Raw genomic sequence first — 26048 nt, forward strand, 5'->3', positions numbered from 1 at the left:
ACCTTTCTGCTTTGCTTAAAAGCTTATCTGATCCAGAAAATACAGGATTAGCCTACTAAAGCCTGTAATAAATCACAGTTAACAATTGGTTGATCCTAATTAATATGAAAGTGCAAGCATATGTGACAAACGCTAGCTTAACACGCTTTGTGGTGAAAATCCCATAGTTCACACACACATGAAAATGTAATGACTGCCGCATTTGTCATCTGCTGCATGTGCCTGAACTATATTGCAAATAATATCTTCTCCCCTACACTTGCTGCTTTTCTTTCTTCTTCCATAACCAAAATTGGGATAAGGTTCTATGTCATTATATAAATGTACATTTCATTAACAGTTCTTTTGTATTGTAAATATATTTTTTCTTTAAATTTAATCAATCTGAGATTTCTTTTAATATCTAGAAATTTAGGAAGAATAATAGATGAATATCCAGTGAAGTATCTGCACTTCTTCAGTGATTGTTGTTGGGGTAAATGTCTGAGAAACACATTGAAAATCAGTTTTCTTTTATTTATTCCTGGATATGGATATTGTTGGTGAGGCCAGCATTTGTTGTTCTTTGTTGACCTTGAGAAGATGGTGGTGAGCTGCCTACTTGGAGGGGTGTACTGTAACCTCTTTCCCCCCCCGCTTTCCAGGAATAATCTCTCCAACATTGTCTTGTGTAGGGCAAATGCGGAACCTGTCATAAATTTGCTGTAAAAATTTGTGTGTGTGGCTGTGGCTGTGTCCATGCGCTATTTGGAGACTTATCCCACAAAGGCAGCTGCAGTAGCAGCAGTCTTATCGTTGTGTACAGTCTGGCTGTCCCGGAGAGTGGGTGCGGGGGGACTGTGTTGGAAGTGGGGGCTCCCGCACTTTGTGGAAGTTGGACCAGGTTGGGGAGCAGGCGGCGGTGTTGGACAGTGTTGGAGGACGGGGGGGGGAGTGTTGGACTGGGTTGGTGGGCGGGCGGGGGCAGTGTTGGACCTGGGGGTGCAGTGGGTTGTGCGGGGGCGGGCGGGGGCTCGCGCTGTGTGCTGCTGGTAATCTCCTGAATGGAGAGCAGACTTTAAAATTCCGAGCCCCAGAGGAAAGGCATTTAATCGATTTTCCAAATAATCGATTATCCGAACAAAATACTGCCCACCCATCTCGTTCGGATAATCAAGTTTCTACTGTATAAGTTAGATGGCAGTATCTGTGCTGTACTGGAATAGTTTAGGATTGTGACTAGTTCTCAAGCACATGTCTACCGTACTATTACCAGAATATTGGCAGGGCCTAAAGCCTTTGTCATATCAATTTACAGTGGGATATGATAGGATTGCAGAAGTTTATATTGGTTATGGGATTGCTTAGCTCCTTCCCTTGTCTGCTGCTTTCGTGGTTTGGCATACAAGTAGCCCTGTGTTGCAGCTTTGCAAGGTTGACATCTTGTTTTTAGGTGTGCATTCTGCTGTCATACTCTCCTGTATTGTCTATTGATTGTTTCTTTCTGTTGAACCATTTCTGTTGGCAATCTGTGTTAGGATCTGACCCAGGGCAAAGTTTCCCAATTCATTTCAGTTTCAGATGGCATGTCCCAAACTGTTAAGCTTCCTGATGTGGACCGATGAACTGATTCCCTTTGGTTGGTTGCAACAAGATTAATTTTAAACATATCCCATCTCTTGTGGCTATCATTCTCCCAGACCCAAATGAATTCATGTTTTAAAAAGATCCAATTCAATCAGGCTTTCCTAAATTAACAAAGAGTTAACTAATTACTGTGCTTGAGAAGAAATGCTAATGCAACACACAGACACAGTCTAAATACAGGTAGTTCTGGGATAACATGCATTTTGGCAGTGTGATTTGGCTATAACGTCACTGAAGAATTAGGGAACACTATTTTGGAGAAAGCTTACCTCCGTTGGCATTAGTGCGATTCCAGCAGGCATCTGTTGTGTGCTTCATTCTGCACATGCGCTGACGTGCGATCTGAAATTTCTGTGCTGTTCTGCGCCGGTCTTCTTGCCATTCTGCAGTGCATCAATGTTTATGATTTGGAGATTTTTGCAAATTTTTGCTATAAATTCTGTGTTACGATCGAGCCCTCCACTATCACCTAATGAAGGAGCGTCGCTCCGAAAGCTGGTGTTGGACTATAACCTGGTGTTGTGTGATTTTTATCAATGTTTATGTGCTGTTCTCCGCATGTGCACTGTCAGCGCCACAGTCTCTGTGCCATTGTACATATGTGCAATATCAGTCTTCCTGCCGTTCTGCACGTGCACCAATGTCAGCTGCTGACAGAGATAGTGTACCGAGAGCAGGTTCTGACATTTTTAAAAATGTACTGTATTAAATTTACTTTTGTTTTGATAATAAGTATGATTTCAACCTTCATTCAGGCTGTGCTGTATTAGAATTTTGGGTGAATTTTGAGCAATCGTGAGTGATATTTTTTGCTGCTCTGTCCCTAACCCCATGTTTCCCATAGGCCCCCCTTTTTTTCTATTAAGCCATTTTCTATTAAGTGAGGTTTGGCTGCAACGTAACTACATTGTTATAGAAGAACTACCTGCAGAAGATGAGTCCAAAAAATTAAAAGCTTTTTAAAAAATCTCTCGGGATTTGTGGAAATATATAAAATGTGTATACAGTCTGGGATGTATTTGCAATGGTTTGTAGTCATACGAAATCACAGTGATGTCTGTTTGAAGTTTCTTTGACACTTCAAGTTCTGTTCTGATATCCTCTTCCTCTCGACAGGCCCATTATTAAAATCCTTAGCTACTTTTGGCTGTATCAGCCCTCTTTTTAAAAAAAAAAATTGATTTACTCTCTGGACTTACTGTAAGCCATGGATGAGCTGCTATCAATGTTCCAGCGAGTTTCCTACTGCATCAAAAAAAAGTATTTAAAAGTTGTAGCATCTACCAAAGGCTTTTACAAAACAAAATCAATAATCACAATTGCTGCCACCTGCAGTTGGACAAAATCCCATTGTGAGAACATGACACTGGAACTTAGTACATTTACTGAAATCTCTATTATAGGTAAGATAGTTCACACCAGAAACAGGACCTAAGAAAACCCATTAACAACCCCTCAAATTTGCTAGGTATTCAAAGGCAATTCCTTAAACTTTGACACTGCCTGATAGTACTGACAAGAATGTATGTTGGTGATCTGATGAATAATAAATATAGCCTGAGTTTTGTCAGTGTTGAATTTCATCAAAACCAGTGGCAAGACGACTTATTTGTATTCTGATTCTCAAGTAAAAAGGTATCACCTGCAATGAAATGTTGTCATTGCAATACTTTTGATTAAACTTATAATAATTCAAATACCTCGTAAGAAGCTTGGGACATTTATTTTGGGGAAGTAAATAATCTGTTCGGTAACTGCTGTTAAACAGTCCCTGTTGGCAGTGCTTGAACCTCCCTCTCAAGCATCCATTTCATGCCTCTGAAAAATGCAAACATGAAACCCTAATCTGTCTTGGAGTTGCAAAACACTTTGTCCAAATCACTGGTCATGTAAACTTTATGGACTTTTCAGAATCATGAATGTCCTGATGGAGATTCAAATCCCTGAAACACTTTTTCCATTAATTTATAGAAGTAAGGAATATGATTCTTAGCATGATAATTTTAGACTGGCATACTGAATTCAAAGGCATTTAATATTAGAATTGCTGAAAGCAATTCACAAATCCCCTTTCTCTGAATCTCTCAAATTGCAAATAATATTCAATTGCATTTATCAAGCATACATGGTTCTTATAAGGGCTATGCACTAAGGCCTGGGCCAATACATAAACTAGTTGTATAAATTCCTGAAAAATCTGAACACACAGAATCCAGAGCGATTTTCTGGAATTTCTGTATACCTGAAGTGTGTTTTCAGCCTTACAAGTCAAACACAATATCTTGATTTTATATGTGCAAACCCACAGTATCACATTTTTGAGGCATGGGCAGCTAGATGTTGATAGTGAATTAATATTAATTTTAATTTAATGTAATTTAATCATAATCTGATGGTCTGGCAGAGGTGCTTGACCTTATCTGCTAAGATCTTATCATCAACCTGAGCTACAAATCTTCTCAAAAATCACTAATACATAAAAATGTTGAGATTATGGTTATAATGTCTAGGTTAGGGTTAGGGTTAGGATCCCTTAGGTCTCTTTTATATATTTCCCCTCTCTAGGTCCCTAAGATCTGGAATTCTCTCCCTAAATTTCTTCTTTCCATCTCTTTCCTCCTTTAAAATGCACCTGAAAGGCTACCTCTTAGGACAAATTACTAAAATCTTGGTCAAATATCTCTAATTTTGCATAGCAGTATTCCTGTAATGCACAAATATTTTTACAGTAAAGGCACTTGTTTATTTTAGTAATTTCACATTGTAGGCAATTTGTATTTTTATTTGTTTTAAGATGGAGCCAGTAAATAGTGTCATAAAATTAATTCATATCTAAATGAGAGAGTTTTTAATTTAACTTTTTTGTTTGCAGAAACAAAGCAACGTGGCTGGAAAATGAACTGGACATATTTACAAAGCAGTACCTGCAGCCAACCAGTGAAAATTTGCTAAACTTAAAATCTAAATGAGTCACATAACGTCACTGATGGGGATTGTCACTAATGTTGTCACAGTGCTGTGTGGAAAATACAAACTTCCAGTCCCTCTATGTACAATAATATTTTTCCAGGATTCTTTTTTCAATCCTCCAGAAATCTTACCAGATATAGATTAGGACGCACACTATTCATTTAAATTCACCTACTTAAAAATAAGGTATTGATGACTGGGATTATCCATGTCTTGATAGATGTGTTTAATATGGTGAGAAAATTTAAACATTCAGCATCATAATTTAGCAGAGGATGTAAATGCCATTGTGATAAATACCAGGGAGTGTAATTGATGAGCATTGTTTGATATCAGATTGTGAATCTGACAATTGTTTCAGTTGAAAATTAATTTCTTAACGTGGATCATTTAAAAGAACAGGTAATTAACTATTTGCTGTGTACCTAGAAAGGGAATAAAATAAATATTGTTACTTAACACAGTATCGTATGATAAAATGTACATTTCATGTTCATTATCTAAACACATTGTTAACATGTTGGTAAGCTGTAGAGGCATCTACCATTGCGGATATACAACCTAATCAAAACACAGGAACCTTTAGTCACAAAGATTTGACCTATGTGAACCCTTAAATTCTCACTTATGCAAATTTACATGTATTTGTTTTATCATGATTTTGCAAGCTTTCCCTTCTGCCAAAATTAGCACTTGAGATAACTGGGTTAATATAAACATTTTTGATACATGGAAAAAGATGTTGCTGAGAAGTGTTAGCAAAGCTTTATATTTGTAGTTATGACAACTGCAAGAATGCCAAATTTCAAATAGACGCAACAATTATCCTGCAAGAGAAAAGATTGCTTATTGGTTGGCAAGTTGACTCTGATTAAGGGTGGCAAACCCATGAAAGAGCAATGGGCTTCCCAAGCTCCTGTAAAATTCTAAAACTGTATAGGCTTTTGGTTGCATTGAGTGAGTTCCTGCACATGAATGGGTTTTACTGCTATCAAATGCAATTGAGCCACATTGCAAGCTAAACTGTTTACTTTAAATTGGTTATTACTGTAGCTGCTAATACATTCTGGTTTGTTCAGCAAGTGCTGCCCAATCACAGGATGAGATTTAATAGACAGTTTGTTTTGGAAGCACAGGTAGGCAGTGCTCAAACAATTATGAACACAGAAGTAGCATGCTGGCAGAGTACAGACCATGGTCAACCAACCGCACTTTCAAAATCCAAAATATCGACTGGTGAACGATCCAGAGTACATTAACTGCTGCAGAATCAATTTTAAGTAATCATTCAAGCTCATAAGGTGGCTTATTAACACTTGATAGAAGTGAGATGTATTGTGCAGAGACAATTCTCTGCAAACAAAAACATTTGAGCCTTGGACCTCCTATGAATTAAGTAGATATATGTGACGTACTTGTCAGTTACCATTTCTCTCCCGCACTATAAATTGTTGTGACATTTGAAAATTTGCCTTCTTTAATCAGTACAAAATAAAAAGTTTCATGTTTCTCTTTCCTGCAAGTACAATTTGTATGAATGGGACTTCATACAATTAATCTTGTACGTAATGACTGGTCATTATTACATAGGGCAAGGACATAAAGGAAGCAAAGCAATAAGATTAAAGTAAATCCTGTATAGTTGGTTTTGACAGCATGGAAACCAGAATATTATTATTTGAGGGATTCCCAAGACGCTGCAAATGCCTTTTCCTAATATTGTAAATATGTTAATATAATTTGTAAGTGAGATCAAAAGAAAATTTAATCAAGTACTGGAAACAACTTTGAGTGCATTTGCAAACTGTTTTCATGAAGTCCACATACAGACTCACGTATCATTCTCATTAAGAACGCTTCATTGAAACTTTTGATGATGTTCAGTTAAAGCTGAACAAGAGCATAATACTGGAGTCTAAATTTCACATGTACAGCTTTGCCACTTCAGATTACAAGTCAAATTGCAACATTGCCCATAGATTAACAGAAACAATATTTTTGAGACAGTTTAAATAATTTAGAAATGTCCTTTAAAAGTTCAGTTCTTTAGACTTGCTTAATACATCACAGTCGGCATAAATGTGAATCATAAATGTTGGTTGCTTGTTGCAGAACTGGCATGGTATCAGACCAGTTTACTGGACAGACTAAAGAATAAAATTTAAGGCAATAACTACAGTGAGTTATTGATTCCAGATATTTAAATTTAGTAGTCAGTTTTTTTTTGTTGAATGGATCCATAATATTTTTGAGGTTTACCTGCACATATTTAAAATGTATTCAAAAGACTACTTTTGTTTCTAAAAGTAATCACTAAAATATAGACCAGCTACTTTGAGAGATGTCCTGATCAGCAAACAACTCATTGATTAAACCGAGTTGCACCAGTAATTTCCATTGAGGTTACTCCAACCTAAGCACAAAGAAACGATGTAAGTGGATTTTTATACCATGAATTTCCATGAAATATTTTGAAAATTCTATCCTTTTTAATTTATAAATTAAACCTTAAATTTTCCATTTTAGCAGTGTGAAATATTTACACAGTATGTCCTGCCTTTGCAAAATAATTAACCAAGATTATTTGCATTTAAAGGGTTTCACATTGATTTATATTAAATGGAAGAGAGATGGGAAGATGCTTACTAGACAGACATTGATGAACGCATGTTGTACATAGCTGGATTTGATCTTAAATGAAATTTTCTACTCTTTGGACTGTTTTCCTGAATTTCTTGTCTGCGTTCCCTGTTACTAGATTTATCCATTTGTGAAGGATTAGCCAAGTTGATGATCTTTCAGCATGTATATTTAAACAACTGTACAATTTAAATGTACAAATAAATTATTTGAGCTACGTTGTCTCAATTTGTTATCAGAGGCAGGAATTGTAACCCTCTTCGCAAGTATAATTGAAGATTCTGGTATGTTTCGATTCCAAGGAGTTTCAAATGAAGGACTGCTTCCAGGAAACCAGACACATAATAATTGCAAATTATTCTTGCTGGGTTGGTGGAGAAAATATTATTTGGAAGGCATGCGAAGCTAAGAATGGGATAGTCATGCCTTTCTGGAAATGTTAGATGATAGGCTTGGTGTCATTTGTGTATTTATGGTGGACATTGCATAAGATTATAGAAAATCCTCCAAATTTGTGTAAAGTCTGAAATTGGTGTGCCACACATGAGAATGAATAATTCATGGATACTAATAACTAAGCTTCCACAGTCTTCTGAGGTAAAATATTCCAAAGATTCATGACCCTCTGAATAAGTTCCTCTTCATCTCGATCATAAATGGCTTGTCCTTTATTTAGACTTTTATCCCCCAATTTTATTACCCCTCTCCACCCACCACCACTACCAATACGACTATTTTCAAACATCAAGGGGAATCACCGAGATTAAACTGATAGGGTTATTTTGCTTAGATTTGAATAGGACTTCAGTATCAAAAGCAGATTGGAACAGAATGTTAAATTGTGTCAACTAAAAACAGCTTCGTATGGAAGGATTCTGCCCATCCCTGACGTAATGAAACATTCTCTGCAGATAAAAATTTAACCCAGGTTGAGATTAGAATACTTTACAGATGAATTTTAAATTCTGATAATAGCATTTTCTTTAATTTATTATGAAGTGCAAATGGCAATGCCTGAAGTGTTCAGTCTGCACAAACACAACTTCACAGCAGAGGGGTCTTGGAAAGCATGCATGGTATTAAAAGCAAACAGTACAAAATTACAAACTAAATTTGACTATTTCCATCAGTTTGTTCAGTACAGTTTAACTAGATTGTCCATGGTATACTGATGACATGGTATATGTGTGTGCATGTGATCTGATAATCTATTTGCTGCTTTGCTTTGGTTTAACATTTCAGTGAAAGCCCTTAATTTTCCTCGAGGAAAATTAAATGGGAAGACTGGTAGTAACATATTCTCTTTTGTAGTTTTGAAAAATGTCTGAACAAAGTAGATTTGTCACCAGCCCAAAAAAACTCAGTGGAGTTCATCATCACTGCTATGCTACTACAGTGCTGCTATCAATCGCAAGTACCTGCAAAGCTGAATGGGTACATGAATAGATGGGTTTAGAGGGATATTGGCCAAATACTAGCAAATGGGGTTAGGTCAGATTGGGATGTCTGGTTGACGTGCACAGGTGGGATGAAAGGGTCTGTTTCCTTGCCATACAGCTCTGACTCAATTGTAGAGTTAGCTAACCATGTTTTGGAGTGGAGTTGCTAGACTGACTTGTGGAACATCCACAATTCAGAGGTTACAGTGGTCAGCAGATTCAATAATGTGGTCTCACCTCCGGTAAATAGTCAACAAATGGAATGTGGTGGGTGACCACCATGCAGAGTAGAGGAAGGCAGTCAGTGCAGGAGACTTCTGTGACTATTCCCCTGAAAAACAAATCTTCTGTTTTGGATACTATGGAGTGGATGGTGCGATGGTCTCAGAAAAGTAGCACCACAGTTGCTTCTGCTGCACCTGAGGGGTAGAATAAATGTAGGGAGGTTATAGGAATTGGGGATTCAATTGTAAGGGGAATAGAGACGTTTTTGAGACCACAAATGAGACTCCGGGATGGTAGGTTGCCTTCCAGGTGCCAGGTCAAGGATTTCTTGGAGTAACTGCAGGACATTCTGGAGTGGGAGGGTGAACAGCCAATGATTGAAGTGCACTTCGGTATTAGTGACATATGTAAGAAATAAAAATATGAGGTCCTAAATGCAGAATATAGGGAGTTCAGAAGCAAGTTGAAATGTAGATCTTCAAAAGTTGTGATCTCAGAATTGCTACCAGTACCACGTTGCAAATCAGCGTAGAAATAGTATATATATCAGATGAATACATGGCTGAGAGATGGTGCGAGGGGAAGTGTTTCAGATTCCTGAGGAATTGGAACAGTTCTGGGGGAGATGAAATGAGTACAAGTTGGAACGGGTTGCTCCTGAGCAGGACCGAAACTGTATGTACGAGGGAGACTTTGCTAGTGCATTTGGGGAAAGTTTGAACTAAAGTGGCAGGTGGATAGGAACCAATACAGGGAGACAGTTGAAAGGAAAACAAGGACAAAACCCAAAAGAGATAATCAAAGATAAGAGTAATTGGTGAAGAATTCACGCCATAGTACAAACTAATGTGAATAGTTGATATGAGACTTAAGACTTTGCGTCGAACATTTGCAATAAAGTGAATGAATTAGTCTTACAAATAGATATCAATACTTGGGGTTAAAGAGACATGCTGCAGGGTGACCAGGGATGGGAACTGAATATGCAGCAGCATTTGGTTTTTAGGAAGTGCAGACAAAAAGGAAAAGGAAGTGGGGTAGCATTGCTATTGACAGAGACATTAATACAATAGTGAGAAAGGCAGTCAGTTCTGGTGAAGTGGAATTTGTATGGGTGGAGCTTACAGACATCTAGGGCAGAAAACATACAAACAAGGAACAAGAGTAGGTGACTCAGCCCTTCAATAAAATGGAGAATCTGATATTAACCTCCATTTGACATTCCTGCATTATCAAGTGGATGAAAGATTATTATAGATAATGTATCTATCTCTGCTTTAAAAACATTTAAAGATTCTGCATTCACTGCCTTTTGAGGAAAGGAATTCCAAGTTTCTTCATCTTTGTTTCAAATTAGTGCCTCATTATTTTTAAACTATGATCCTCTTGTTCTATATTTTCTCACTTGTGGAAATGACTCGCATTGTCAGGAAGGAGAGATCACACCTGGATTTTGAGGCAGCCTGAGTGAATATATCGTTCGGAGAATTTGGTGCAGAGAGGAAGAGGTGCCTTTTGCCTCCTTTTCTTTTGGCTCATGGTTGATAAGGCTTTTTTAATAACAGGATAAATTGAAGACCATGGTCAAAGGCCCAGCACAAAACAGTGATATCACAGGAAAATTGGCTGGTAAGCATTCCTAATTTCACTAATATAGGGGTAACTTTCAGATTGAAGGGAAATAAGAGAAATACTCAGATTACAAATGGGAGAAAAAGAAGTAGGATTTTTGTTTTAAAAAATTAAGAACTAAGAATAGAGATGCCAAGCCAGGAAATATGTTGTACCTGCATGATGTAGGAACTGGTGGACCCAGTTGTGATTCATAGTGACCACATATGGAGCAACTGTTGGTTGCTTGAGGAATTCTGACTCAGTTGATGAGCTGGAGTCTGAGCTTTGAACAGTGCGACACATTAAGGAGGGGGAAGAGTTACCTGAATGTCATGTTTCAGGACGCAGTCGAGCCGCTTAGATTAACTACCCCGATTTGGTTAGCCGTCGGGGCAAGAAGATGCAACTAAAGCGAGGCAGGTAGAGAGATCCAGAAGGTAGAGCTGAAGAAGCTTTCTCACTTGAGCTTGTTTAATGGGTTTGAGATTCTTGTTCCCAATGTGGACTAAACCAGGGCTGTAGGGAGGATGAGCAAATAGATCAGAACACTATAGGACAAGGACTCATTCAAAAGGCAGGAGAAAAGAGAAATGTGATTGTAATTGGGGATAGTATAGTCAGGGGAATAAAGACCGGCCAAATCAAGAGTCCTGAAGGCTGCGTTGCCTGTAAGGCGCCTGGGTTCAGGATCTCTCATCTAGTCTTCAGAGGAACGTGGAGTTGGAGCGAAAAGAACCAATTGTTATAGTTCATGTAGGTATCAAAGATATAGGTAGAAAGAGGAAAGTGTTCTGCTGAGGGAATAGGCACAGCTAAATTAAAAAGCAGAACCAAAAAGTATCTCTGAATTACTACCTTAATCTCAAGCTAATTAGCACACATGGCAAGATTAAAAATCAAATTGGTGTGGGAATAACTGAACATTGAACATTGGCATCAGTTCTGGGGAAGGAGCGAGATATTCCAATGGGATGGGCTCCACCTAAGTCATGCTGGGACTACCATTCAGGGGAAACTACATAACTAGTGTTCAGATAGAGCTTTAAACTAAATAGTAAGGGAGTGGGTTCAGTTGCATGGAAAATTTGAAAATGAAAGGTAAAAGAGGCAGTAGGATTGATGGTTAATTATGGTGTTTGATTGTTATCATTTTAAAAAAAAAGGAACAGAATGTGTGAATATCATATTGTGCCAAGAAACCACAAGAGTGTAGGGGCAGGAGTTGCCTTGTTAATAATGTGATAACAGGACAGCATTAAGGCATTGTACCTTTTAATGTATGATGTATTCGGGTAAGGTAAATTGAGATCCCAAGGACTTCAATAACCTCTGCTGAGCCCTCCCCCTCTAATGAGTTTAAAGTTTCCAGAACAAGTAATGAGGCAGAGTATGGAAAGAATCAGGAGTCTAATTTCAGGTTCAGCAGATAAGGAATCAGTTATAAGAAGCAGGACAGTCAGCACATGACTGAGAATGTTGTACTTAAATGGATGCAGTACATGAAACAAGGTAAATGAGTATGTAGCGCAGATTGAAATTGGCATGTAAAATGTGTGCATTCAGAATAGCTGCAAGGGATTGGGGCTGAAAACTAAATATCCAATGATACACATCCTATCGAAAGGACAGGCAGGTGGACAGTCACCTTATTATTTAGAAATGAAACTAAATCAATAGCAAGAAGCGATGTCAAGTTAGATGGCATAGAATCTGTATGGAGAGAGTTTAGAAACTGCAAACAGGGGGTAAGAAAACACTTGGATGTTGTGTACAGGCCTCTGAGCAATATAGTCAGGATGATGGGCAGAAAGTAAGTCAGGGGAGATAGTACCTTTCTTAAATAACATTTTTAATTACAGTAATTGTGGGGGACTTCAATAAGCAGGTGGACTGAGACGTACAGGTTGGTAGCAGATCCCAGGAAAAGAAATTTGTGGAATGCCTATGAAGTGATTTTTTTTTTTGGAGCAGCTTGTGATAGAGTCCACTAGGGAACAGGTAATTCTGGATTTGACGCTGTGTGATGGGGGAGTTTATAGTGAAGGAACCCCAGGGGGACAGTATCATAATTTGATAGAATTCACCCTGCAGTTTGAGGGGGAGAAGTTGGAATCAGATGCAACACCATTACAATTGCGTAAAGGTAACTACAAAGATATGAGGGAGCAGCAATGGCAGGAATTTCTGTTGGGGAGGCACAGCAGAAATTCATCCCAAAGTAGAAGAAATATACTAAGAGGAGGACAAGGCAACCATGACTAAAAAGAGAAGTCTGGGACAGCATAAAAGCAAAAGTAAAAGCATAAAATGTGGTGAAGATTAGTTGGAAACCAAAGGATTAAGATGTATATAAAAGCTAGCAGAGGACAACTAAAAAAGTGTGGGAGAAGATGAAATATGAGGATAAGCTAGGTGGTAATACATAAGAAAATGGCAAGTTATTATAGATATGTGAAAGTCAAGAGAGAGGCAAGAGTGGACATTGGACTGCTGGAAACTTTAGGCTGGAGAAGTAGCATTTGGGACCAAAGAAAGACACTCAAAGTTAACGGGTATCTTTCATCAGTTTTCACAGTGCTAAACACCATCAGAACTTCATGACTCAGGGCACAGCTGAAGGATCTGAAGGTGAATAAATTACTTGGACTGGATGGACTACACCAAACCATACTGAAGAAGATAGCTGAGATATTAGAAACTGGTGGTGAGCTTTCAGGAATCACCTGAAGTCAGACAGACTGGAAAATGGCTAATGTAGCATCAGTGTTAAAGGAGGAAAGGAAGCAGAAGACAACAAACTATAGGGCAGTTAGCCTGACCTCCATCATTGGTAAGATTTTAGAGTCCAAGAGTAAGGATAAGGCTTCAGAATACTTGGAAATGCATGGTAAAATTGGGCTGAGTCAGCACAGCTTCAGCAAGGGGAGATCACACCTGACAAATCTGTTAGAATTCTTTGAGGAAGTAACGTACAAAGGAGACCTAGTGAAAGTAATCTACTTGGATTTCCAGAAGGCCTTTGACAAGGTGCCACAAAGGAGGCTGCTAAATAAAATAAGTCCATGGTGTTAAGGCAAGGTGCTGGCATGGATAGAAGATTGGCTGACTGGCAGAAGGCAGAGAGTAGGGATTAAGGCGGGGGGGGGGGGGTCTTTGTCAGGATGGTAACCAGTGACTAGTGGAATTCTGCAGGGATCTGTGTTGGTATCATAATCATTTACATTATAGACGACCAATCTGGGCAAAGGAACTTGAGGGCATTAAGTTTTCGGATAACACAAAGATAGGTGGAGAGACAGATTATGCTGAGGAAGTGGGTAGGTTGCTGATGGATTTGGGCAGGCCAAGAGTGGGCAAAGAAATGACAGAATGCAAAGTGGGAAAGTGAGAGATTATGCACATTGGTAGGAAGAAGAGGTGTAGACTATTTTCTAAGAGGAAAATCTTCGGAAATCTGAAGCACAAAGGGACTTGGGAGTCTTAATTCAGGATTTTATTAAGGTTAATGGGAGGTTCAGTTGGCAGTTAGGAAGGCAAATGTAATGTTAACATTCATTTCAAGGGCTAAAGCACCTCTAAAAGCAGGGATGAACTGCCGATGCTGAATGAGGATCTGGTCAGACCACATTTGGAATAGGGTGAGCAGTTTTGGGCCCCCATATCTAAGGAAGGTTGTTCTGGCATTGGAGGGTGTCCAGAGGATATTTATAAGAATGCAAGGGCTGAACAGCATGTCACAAGGAGCATTTAAGGACTTTGGATCTGTACTTTGGAGTTTAGAAGGATGGGGGTAGCTATCTCATTGAAACTTGCAGAATACTGAGAGGCCTGGATAAAGTGTGGAGATATTTCTACTAAGAGGAAGGACTACGACCTGAGGATACCAGCCTCAGTGAAGCAGCAACCCTTTAGAATTGAAAAGGAGGAACTTCTTCAGGCAGAGGGTGGTAAATTAGCAGAACTCTGCTGCAGAGGCTTGTGAAGGCCAAGTCGTCATTTATAAGATAGAGATAGGTTCTTGATTATTAAGGGCTTCAAGACTTACAGGGAGAAGGCAGTGGAATGGCACTGAGAAACACAATGGCCGTAGTCCATTCAGGCCTCGGCCATTTGATTAATTTTGCTCCTTTAGCTTATGGTTGATCATATGCTTTCAGTGTTCATCTGGTCAAGTCCCCTCCGGATTTTACAGGTTTTAACTAAATTACCTCTGACTCCTCTAAACTCCAGATACAGGCCTAGCATTTCTAGCCTTTCTTCATAAGGCAGTCACAGAGTCAAAGAGCACAGAAACTGACCCTTTGGTACAACAATCCATACCAACTGTAATTCCAAACTGAACTAATCTCACCTGCCTGTGCTTGGTTCATATCCCACCAAACATTTCTTATTTAGGTATTAATTTAAATGTCTTTTAAATGTTGTAACTATATCCATATCCACCACTTCCTGTGGATGTTCATTCCATATAAAAACCATGCTGTGTAAAACAAAAGAAATTGCCCACATCTTTAAAATTTTTTTTCCTCGAACCTTAAAAAAATGCTCTGTAGTCTTGTAGGGAAAAGACACTTGCCATTCACCTTATCTAAACCCTTTATTATTTTATATTTTAATATCCTTTCTGCGATAGGGAGACCAAAGCTGGACAGTGTTCCAGAAGAGGCCTCACCAACATTCAGTACAACCCCAACATAAATCCCAATTCCTTTACTCAAAGGTCTCAGCAAATCCTTACTGCAAGGAGAGTCTTTAATCAGAGTTAATTTCTGCAACTGCAAAAGGGATTCCAGGGTACAACGCCTCCACGGTGCCAGGATCAAGAGTGGCTTGGAGGAGGTGAACTGCCAGTGGCTATTGATACCAATACCAATGACAGGTAAAACAAAATGGATGAGATCCTGCAAGCTAAGCATAGGGAATTAGGACAAATTTAAGAAAGGACCTCAACAGTACTCTATCAGAATTACTACCAGTGCCTATGTGCTTGTCAAGATAATAGAATATATCTCATGCATACATGGCTGAAGAAAGAGTGGAGGGAGGGATTCAGATTCCTGGGACTTTAGGGGTAATACTATTTAGTAGTGCTGTTTGGGAAGATTTAAACTATAGTGGCAGTATGGTGCGAACCTGAGTAAGATGACAGAGGAGGCAACAGCCATAGGAATGAAAGACTGAAAAAGCAAGGGTGGAAAATGAATGAGATCATAATGCAAAATAAAGCAAAGATAACTCAACGTTAAAGATGCCGAAAAGCATGCTGGATGAGTCTATGATAGATTGAGATATAAAGGCATCAAGGGGTATGGAGAGAAAGTGGGAATATGGTGTAGAGAGAAGATCAATCGTGATCATATTGAAAGGGACAGCAGGTTCGAAGGGCCAATCGGCCTACTCTTGCTTCTACTTTTGAAAGCTCGATGCAGATTATTCCAATTGCCCAGGGCTTCTAGGGTATGAAAGCTCAAACAGGTTCAAAGTTTTCATTCTGCAGGTTTCTATAGAAGGATCTTATCTTCAGAAACCTTGTATTTGTATTTTTCTTAAAAGCAGTGAATCTTGACAAATGAATTTACACAAAATTGAACTAAAGCAAATGAGTAAAAGTGGCAGCCTTCATTTTGTTAAAATTCTTTAGTGGCAATGGCAAGTTGCCTTCTTGAATTGCTGCTGTCCTTGAGTGTAGGTATAGCCAAACATTGAGTGACCATATCTTTACAGACATGGTATTTTAGATGGATCTATAAATAATGTGCAGGGGAACCTTAATGTCACACAAAGACAGTCTTGTAATAGACTTGGTTAAAAGCATTTTTATCAGTTACAATCAATTTATCGCAACATTAGTTTCACTGAGCCACTGTACAAATACAAAGGAAGTTGATGTGAATCAGACGATAAAGATACAAAGTGAAGATAATTTCATATTTTATACAGTAGCACAACAGAAGAAAACACATGGCACAAGTTGCTGGTTTTATTGGCTGCCAAGAAAACTTAATATTCTTATTTTGATACAAAATCCAAAGGCAGTCCAGTATTACAAAATTGGTGTGAATACTGTAACCAGAGAAAAATGTTTAAACACCTAAAGTTCTGTATTATACAGGCTGAACAACTGGTTTTGCACTTCAGACCAATAATTTTACTACTGAATTTGATAGCAAGTTACACAAAACTGCATGTATATTCCAGACATTATTTTACACTGTAGATATCCACTCTGGAAGGCTCAGGGCATTGTTTTTGTTGGTTTGCTTCAGAGTACAACTAATTGGATCCAAGATATAATTTCTATCCTGAATCTCCAGATGTCCCCCAAAGCAATGCACTTAAACTAAAGTTTATGCATTGCAATCAAAATCATAAGTGCACATTTCCACTTTCAAGGTGGATATCTAAATTGGCAATACCCAGGTTTTTCAATATTTAATGTTAAACTGATTCAAACTTAACTGCTCACTCAACAAGCTTGCATTTGCACCATTTGCTGCAGGGCATACAAACCCACGTGCAAAGCCATAGTTCATCCTAGACAAGTTAAGCCAAGCAATCGTTAGCTGTACAATTTGCTAGACTACAGACTTCAAAAACCAAAAGGCATGACACTGATTACTTAAGCCATTAAGTTGGTTTTATACTTGGGCTATAGTGTATATATAATACTCAGAGTTAAGTAATTATTTGTTTCAAAGTATGGCTAATAATTTATAGTAATTTTAAAAGTTAAAAGCCTATTTGAAAACCTCCAGGTCAAAAATATACACTTCAAGCTGAAGTTCTATACTTGAATCTATGACACATTGATTTTAATCAAATGCTTCACAACATTTAAACAATTTAAACTAAATGCTTCATCTTGTTGTCCAAATTAATTACATAATGCTTTCAAACTCAGCTCTTCCAGGTAATATGGATTAAATAAGTGTATCTAATCAAAATATTTATCATGATGGAAATAATTAGGGTCTTTACTGAATTGAAAGTTATTACAATAAACTTGTCTAAAGGCAATTTAAATTTTCAATGCACCTGCAAAAGATAATACTGGCCTGACTTTAAGGAACAGCACAAATTATTGATATTCGTAAAAGAAAAGTTCGTTCAAAGCTGCTGTATTGGAGGAAGCAGATTACTTCTGCATAAACCTGTTTAGTGTTTGTTGGTCCCAAAGCTTTAAAACTGACTTCAAAACAATGCACTTTGTTATATTGATGCACCAATAACATCGGTATCTTTAGGAAAGAGAGCTACTAGATTTATGTAGTTTATATCTTTCAGATTACACAAGATTGGTCAACAACTTTGAAGGGGCTAGTCATGACATTCTAAAACCACAATTCAAAACTGATAAAAACAGAACTGTGGATGTTGTAAATCAGACAGAAATAGAAATTGTTGGAAAAACTCAGCAGGTCTGGTAGTATCTGTGGAGAGAAATTAGTTATGTTTTGGGTTGAGTGACCCTCAGAACTTCTCTTGTTGCAATTGATTTTGAAGCAAAGCCAATAAATTGCAATGTAAACAACAGGCTTCATGTTCAGTTGTAATTACTCATGCTTCAAAATGATTTGGTGATTGAAGAAACTATTTTCCTCCTAAATTGTCATTCAAGCCATGTGAGAGAAAGGCTATTTATTATATTAAGAAGTCTACATACACTGACATTTAGAGAGGAAGATAATTATTTTTGAAACCACCCCCCCCCCCCCACCAATAGATCAGCAAGTAAATTCACTATATGAATCAGGGAAAGTGCCACTTCAATCGCACATTATTGAAAACAAAGTTTTTTTGGGTGGTAGCTGGTTGGAGGGAAGGAATGCAGAAAAAGTTTGTCTCTTGATCATGTGTGTAATGGTACTATTTCAGAGTATTAGGCAGAATAATGATTTTATTTGACCTATCAATGTCTAGATACTACCTTTCACAGATAAAGTGAGAAAGATCCTGCAGAGACCTGTGAGCTGCCGTAATGGTCGCCATAAACTAGTGATTTTTTTGGGAGGGGGTGTTCTGTTCTGGGTGCAATGTATCAGATAAGTGTTATCACAAATGGTTCATGAACATCTTGTAAATTGTGTAATTTTAACAATGGATCCTGCTGCTGAACATCTGTGTATAGTTAAACAGTGCAAATGCATTTACAAAATAAAGCATACAGGTGGAATGTTTTTTATAATTTAAAAACTGCAGCAAAAAATGTGCATACATACAACCAAAGTTATTTTCACAATAAGTTAATTCACAAGAAATAAAATGCCAACAGCAATCAATTTATCCATCACTGGAGTCAAACTGTGATGTCTAAAAAACAGGCTAAAAACCTAGTTTTAAAAATGTGATTTTTACATGATTAGCTGCTAGAATGTGTACATTCCATATGTACAAAACAATACAGTTAGCAGATTTAGAGCAACCAATAAACCCTCCAAATAATTCAGCCATTAAAACTAAACAATGGTTAGTTTGAAATATTTTTCGAGCCAACATAGTTTAGTGCTAGCCCCTTCTTAAATTTCGCAGTTGTCAGGATATGTTCCTGGTAGATTTGCCTACTTTACAGAAGCCTTGTTATACAGCTGTATTCAATGATAGAAAAAAAAAATCACCTGTAAATACTAGATAAAAAGAATGTTATTTCATTGCCATTAACTGCATCTTAGGCAGCCCAGTCTCAATGAATGGTATTCAGGTGACATTTCTTCAATTCCAGATCTTTAGGAAACTGTCCCATGATCCTGTTGCTACAGCCATTCCATCATCAGTGATACCTAAACAACTGACACGATTGTCATGTCCAGGAAGCACGCCTAGAGGAAGACGGGAAGAAAAGACAAATGAAACAAAGCAATTTTAAATTCCAAGATTAACAACTAAAGCTTTAGTGTTAAAAGCATTATAATAATGTTTTAATTATATTTCATCCTTTACCAATACAATAATATGCACTTAGCTCTGCTAGCAACTACTCTGAAATCTAATTTATTCAGGTTATCCATCTATGCTATAAATTGTTATGACTCCACCTTGGGTATGTATAATAATTAATTTTCAAAATATGGATAACATCAACAAATCCATAATCACTGACTTTGGAAAGTGTTAGAATATTTAACCAAGCTGTTAAATAGCCATTGAATAAGTTTTAATAACTCATTTTTGAAGAGTTCTGCAATTGCCCATTTCTAGTTGCTCAAAGGGTGGTACGGTGGCTCAGTGGTTAGCACTGCTGCCTCACAGTGCCAGGGAACCGGGTTCAATTCCCGCCTTGCGTGACTGTGTGGAGTTTGCACATCCTCCCTATGTCTGCGTGGGCATCCTCCCACAATCCAAAGATGTGCCGATCAGGTGAATTGGCCATGCTAAATTGCCCATAATGTTAGGTGCATTAGTCAGGTGTCAGTATAGGGTTGGGGAATGGGTCTGGGTAGGTTACTCTTCAGAGGGTCGGTGTGGACTTGTTGGGCTGAACTGTAGGGAATCTAAACAAAGGTTATAACACCTCAGCTATCAAGGTAATAAATTTTTGACCTAACTATGCAAAATGAATATGGTGAAATTACTGGCAGTAAGCAGTACCACTAATTTTATAATGAATAATCAAGAGACTCAATGGCATATCAAGACTAGAGTCATCCAACTGTGAAACAACCTTGTCTAGCCCCATACATTCTATTCTGCAGGTGAGACAGAACATATCCAGTAATAAAAAATATGAAAATGCAACACATCAGTCAAGCAACATTTTTGTGTCTGGACTCTTCCAACATAAGGGAGGAGAAAGTGAGGTCTGCAGATGCTGGAGATCAGAGCTGGAAATGTGTTGGTGGAAAAGCGCAGCAGGTCAGGCAGCATCCAGGGAACAGGAGAATCGACGTTTCGGGCATAAGCCCTTCTTCAGGAAGCCCTCCTGAAGAAGGGCTTATGCCCGAAACGTCGATTCTCCTGTTCCCTGGATGCTGCCTGACCTGCTGCGCTTTTCCACCAACACATTTCCAGCTCTTCCAACATAAGCACAGCATGGATACTTTGTGGTGTCAGTTGGCTTGTGTTTTATAGCAATTCTTCCAGCAATTAAATGGCAGACAGCCACATGGCGCAGGATTGAAGTTAAGTGCGTGTAGATCAGGCAAAGGTGGAAAGCTTCCTCGCCAACAGATAGTAAGTCAAGTGGATGCTTAGAATAATAATGGTTAATTTTCATGATGACCACTCATAAATGACCACACTTAGGGTCATACATAAATAATGGAAACTGACTCTACAACTTCTACAATCTAGTTTTAAAAAAAAAAATTCCCAGCCTATCCCCTACTCAAACCCTCTAGTTCCAGCAACATCCTGGTAAATCTTTGCCGAATTCTCACCAGTTTAATAACATCTTTCCTACAGCGGGGCAACCAGACTGGTATATAGTACTCCAAAAGTGGCCTCGCTAACACCCTGTACAAGTGCAACATGATGTCCCAACTCTTGTACTCAATGGTCTAAGCAATGAAGGTAGGTGTGCTAAATGTTGGTATCCACCTGTGACACAACTTTCAAATGAATTATGTACCTGAACCCCCTAGGTCGCTGTTCGACAACACTACCCAGGGCCCTATCATTAACTGTCTCAGTTCTGCTCTGGTTTGTTTTTACCAAAATGCAATATCTCACATTTATCCAAATTAAACTCCATTTGTTACTCTTTAGTCCAATTGATCAAGCTCCCCTTGTACTATTAGATAACATTCTTCAGTATCAACTATATCATCAATTTTGGTGTCATCCACAAATTTATGAACTATGCCTCCTAAATTCACATCCAAATCATTTATATAAATAAATGATAGATCCCTATAAACGGTAGATCCCTATGGACCACCGCTGGTCACTGGCCTCCAGTCCAAAAACCAACACTCCACCCTGTCTCCTACCGTCAAGCCAATTTTGTATCCAACTGACAAGCTCTCCCTGAATTCCATGTGATCAAACTGTACTAAACAGTCTATCATACAGAACCTTGTCAAAGCTTTATAAATGTCCATGCAGGAGAAAGTGAGGTCTGCAGATGCTGGAGATCAGAGCTGGAAATGTGTTGCTGGAAAAGCGCAGCAGGTCAGGCAGCATCCAGGGAACAGGAGAATCGACGTTTCGGGCATAAGCCCTTCTTCAGGGCTTCCTGAAGAAGGGCTTATGCCCGAAACGTCGATTCTCCTGTTCCCTGGATGCTGCCTGACCTGCTGCGCTTTTCCAGCAACACATTTCCAGCTCTAAATGTCCATGCAGACAATCTTCAGAACTTTGTGCATCACTGAATGCCCACAATCTCTAGTTTAGGCAAAGCTGTAAAACTAAAATTTAGGAAAGAACCCAAGGAAACATGAGAGATAACTGCAAACGTGGTGGAATGTACCTGGCTATTTCCCCACTTTTGTATAAAGTATGCTCGTAATAGATTATAATTTGAGAACTTAGATTCCAAAGTGGAGGAAAAATTGATTTTAGTTTCCAGTTCTGTGAAACATAGAAACAACGAGCAGGAGCCTATCTGACTCTTTGAGCCTGCTTCACCATTTAATTAGATCTTATGTTATATCCCTGCTTTCTTCCCCAAATCCCTAGACACATTTAAAATCTGGAAATTCTCTTTCTCAGTGACTTTGGCTTCAAGCCTTATGGTGGAAAATTCCACCAGTTCACAATTCTTTGAGTGAAGAAAATTTTCATCTCAAATCATAAAGAAGCAACCCCATATCCTGAGACTGTGACCCCTCATCCAAGGACTCAAATAAGTAAGCACATCCTGAGTTAGAGTTAAACCAACAATAGTCTAGGTGTGGTCTCATAAGGCCCTGTACAACTACAGTAAGACATCACTATTTCTGAACTCAAATCCTTTTGTATCTGATGCTAATATATCATTTGCCTTCCTAATTGTTTATTGCACCTACATACTTGTTTCTATCACATGGTGTATAACTTCACCTAGAACCTTTTGTAAAGCCACACTTCCCAATATATCATCATTTAAATAATAATTTCCAGTCTGTTTTTGACAACAAAGTGTGAAACTTTACAGTTAGCTTCATTGTACTGCACCTGCTATGTTTGCCCCGAATCATTCAACTTGTCTAAATCGCCTTGAAGCCTTGTTGACTCCTCCTTACAACTCTAAATCCCATCCAGTTTAGTACCATCAGTAAACTTGTAAATCTTGCATTTGGTTCCCTCATCCAGGTCATTTATATGTATTGAGAATAACTGGAGGCCAAACTGACCTCTGCAGACACCACTCGTCACTACTGTTATCAGAGAAAAAGACTCATTCATTTGCTCCCTATTTCCTTCCTGTCAAACAATTCTCAAGCCATGCTAATACACTGCCTCTATTCCAAGTGTTGTAACGTTGTCCACTAACTGCTTATGCTTATCAAAATCCTTCTGAATATCCAAATACAATACATCCACTTGTTCTCACTTATCTATTCTACTGGTGACATCCTCAAAAAATTCCAGGGGCACTAAAACTATGACACCAAACCAAATAGGAGCTATTAGGGCAGTTAACTACAATTTTGTTAGGGGTATGATTCAAGCAGCATATTAATGTTGGAAAGCAAAATTGAGGTGCTGAGGAAGGAAAGCCAGAGCATAGGATTTAGACAGCTGAAGTCAAGGCCACCATGGAGTCATACAGCATGGAAACAGACCCTTTGGTCCAACTAGTCCAGACCAACATAATTCCGAACTAAACTAGTTACACTTGCCTGCTCCTGGCCCATATCAATGGCAGAATAATTAAAAATAAGAGACATTCAAGAAATTAGAATTAGAAGAATGCAGCTATCACAACATGGTGGGCTGGAAATAGAAATAGGGAACAATAAGGCTAAGGAAGGATTTGAAAACAAAGATGGAAACTTTTAAATCAAGATGTTATTTAACCCTAAGCCAGTGAACAGAGATGACTTATGTACTGGATTTGTTAGGAGTAAGAACACATGGGGATTTGGATGACTTCAAGTTCATGAAGGGTAGAACATGGATGGCTTGTCGTCAGGGGCATATTAGTGTGGCCAAGTCTGACATTAAAATGACTCAGTCATCTTTATTTCTTTCCGTCCAGATATTATATGAAACAAATACAGAAATTACTAAGTTCATAAAACATATCACTGTCATAACATTTGGCCTTTTGACATGATCAGATATTGGACAAGAACAGTGAAATTCTGGGTAGAAAGGATGCATGGTCCAATTTTGAGTCTGGTAATGGTCCACTTAAGGAAGCAGCTACCAACATTTATTCCAAATTTTAAAACACATCAGGTTTCCATATATAGAAGACAGAAGATGGAAGAAGCTGTTCCAGTGGAGTAAAATATTCACAAGTCTCCCCATAGCTCCAGATAATAAGCTAAAATATGCAACTACATCAAAAAATTGTAAGGCCTTTGGGTAAATTTTGTTCGTGTTTTAAATCATATTGTCCCTTAGCTGACATGGTAAATTATTCTAAAGAAAAAACATTTATAGTTTTACTGACCTGCACGATCTCCTTTCAAAGAGTCCCAAACATTGCAATTAAAGTCATCATAGCCTGCCAACAGAAGGCGACCACTTTTGGAAAACGCAACTGATGTGATCCCACAGATAATATTATCATGGGAATACATCATCAGCTCCTGGTCTGCTCGGAGGTCAAACAGTCTACAAGTGGCATCATCAGATCCAGTGGCAAATGCATTTCCATTAGGGAAGAACTGTGGCAATACAATACAATATCTTGTCAAATTGTAACTAAGTTAAATAGAATTGTAGAGGTGGAGATAGAAAATTACATTACAATGTTACCAATTATAAAGTAATTACTTGTATTATGAATTCACATACAATCATAAATTATAAAACGTTTACAACACAAAGGGAGGCCATCAGTCTGTTGTGTTCACGTCAGTTCTCTGCAGGAGCAATTTAGTTAATCCCAATCTCTGGACCTTTTCCTGTGGGCCAGTGATTTTCCCCACATTTTTCCATACATTCATTTGTCCTACTCATTTGACTTGCTTTAGAAAGTCACAATTGGAACTACCTCCACCTCTCTCTCTGGCAGTGCTTTCTAGATGCTAATCACATTTCAAACAGAAGTATTTCCCTTTGTCACCATCAACTGTTCCATGATTCATTTTAAATTAGTGTCCAGGAGTACTCAGCTTTTCCACTGGGAATAATTGCCCCAACAAGCATTCACAGATAATGATTTTGAACATGCCCATAACATTTCCTCTTAACCTTTTCTTTTTAGATTAGATTAGATTAGATTAGATTACTTAGTGTGAAAACGGGCCCTTCGGCCCAACAAGTCCACACCGACCTGCCGAAGCGCAACCCACCCAGACCCATTCCCCTACATTTACTCCTGCACCTAACACTACGGGCAATTTAGCATGGCCAATTCACCTGACCTGCACATTTTTGGACTGTGGGAGGAAACCGGAGCACCCGGAGGAAACCCACGCAGACACGGGGAGAATGTGCAAACTCCAGACAGTCAGTCGCCTGAGGTGGGAATTGAACCTGGGTCTCTGGCGCTGTGAGGCAGCAGTGCTAACCACTGTGCCACCCACGGTGATGAGAACAGCCACAGCTTCTCCAATTTATCCTTGTGACTCAAAATCCCTAATCTTGTAGTTTATAACATGCACAATGTATTTTTGATTTAAAACGAATGCAAAGTCAGCTCAAATCATACGGACTTCACCAATGAAATAGTCTAAAAATTACTTATATTTTTAACAATTATCCTTCAGACAAAGTTGTCATAGTCTAGACCCAGAAATTCTTCTATGTTATTGAAATGACCAATAAAGTATACTTACACAAACTGCATTAATATCAGACACATGCCCAGTGAATGACTGTCTGCACATTCCATCTCTAATATCCCAGAGTTTGGCAGAAGCATCACAAGCACCAGAAACAAAAATGCGCATGTCAGGACTAAGTGTGAGACTCATGACATCCCCAGTGTGTCCTGTGAACATGGTAGTTTGATGGCCAGTTTCAATGTCCCATAAAGCACTGTAAATACAAAAATGGGCATTAATGCTTTCATCAGTATTACAAAACCAGCAGTAGGTTTTCCATAAAACTACAGGTTTATCTTCAACAGATGTGTTTTGTGGAATAGAGGATAATCTGTTGGTGTGTGTTTCTGGACCATTCCCACAGACACCCTAGTAGTATTGAGTAGAATGTTAACAGACATAGCGCAAAAAGTTTATCTATCTTTCCCTAATTCCACTCAGATATCCTCTCATGCTCTTTGAGCTCAGCCTGTCCATGAGGTCCAATTCCCACACTCTCCACCCTATTGCCACTAAATGTCCGAGCACCACCTAACATTTCTTCATGACACCCAAATTAACTGATATATTAAACAATTCCCTCTCTTCCCTTTGAAATCCACTATCATCACCAGCTCCCTCAAAATTCCACCATCACATCTTTAACGTTCCGGGCTACTGTCCTGTGTCCAACCTT

General features: G+C 38.5%; 2 protein-coding genes across 4 annotated transcripts in view; one reads left to right on the forward strand and one right to left on the reverse strand.

Moving 5' to 3' along the window:
- Positions 1-7453, forward strand: part of LOC122555938 (mitofusin-1-like) — a 70297-nt gene extending 62844 nt beyond the window's left edge. For both annotated transcript variants that reach the window (XM_043702232.1, XM_043702233.1), the window contains exon 18: positions 4499-7453. In XM_043702232.1, the coding sequence (XP_043558167.1) occupies positions 4499-4595 (97 nt within the window). In that variant the 3' untranslated portion in view covers positions 4596-7453. The remainder of the gene's footprint in view (positions 1-4498) is intronic.
- An 8857-nt stretch (positions 7454-16310) lies between these two features.
- Positions 16311-26048, reverse strand: part of LOC122555940 (guanine nucleotide-binding protein subunit beta-4) — an 88028-nt gene continuing 78290 nt past the window's right edge. For both annotated transcript variants that reach the window (XM_043702235.1, XM_043702234.1), the window contains exons 8-10: positions 25385-25586; positions 24052-24268; positions 16311-19330 (exon numbers count right to left, since the gene is read on the reverse strand). In XM_043702235.1, the coding sequence (XP_043558170.1) occupies positions 19224-19330; positions 24052-24268; positions 25385-25586 (526 nt within the window). In that variant the 3' untranslated portion in view covers positions 16311-19223. The remainder of the gene's footprint in view (positions 19331-24051; positions 24269-25384; positions 25587-26048) is intronic.

Source organism: Chiloscyllium plagiosum, chromosome 13 (assembly GCF_004010195.1).
Source record: "Chiloscyllium plagiosum isolate BGI_BamShark_2017 chromosome 13, ASM401019v2, whole genome shotgun sequence".
Classification (NCBI taxonomy): Eukaryota; Metazoa; Chordata; class Chondrichthyes; order Orectolobiformes; family Hemiscylliidae; genus Chiloscyllium; species Chiloscyllium plagiosum.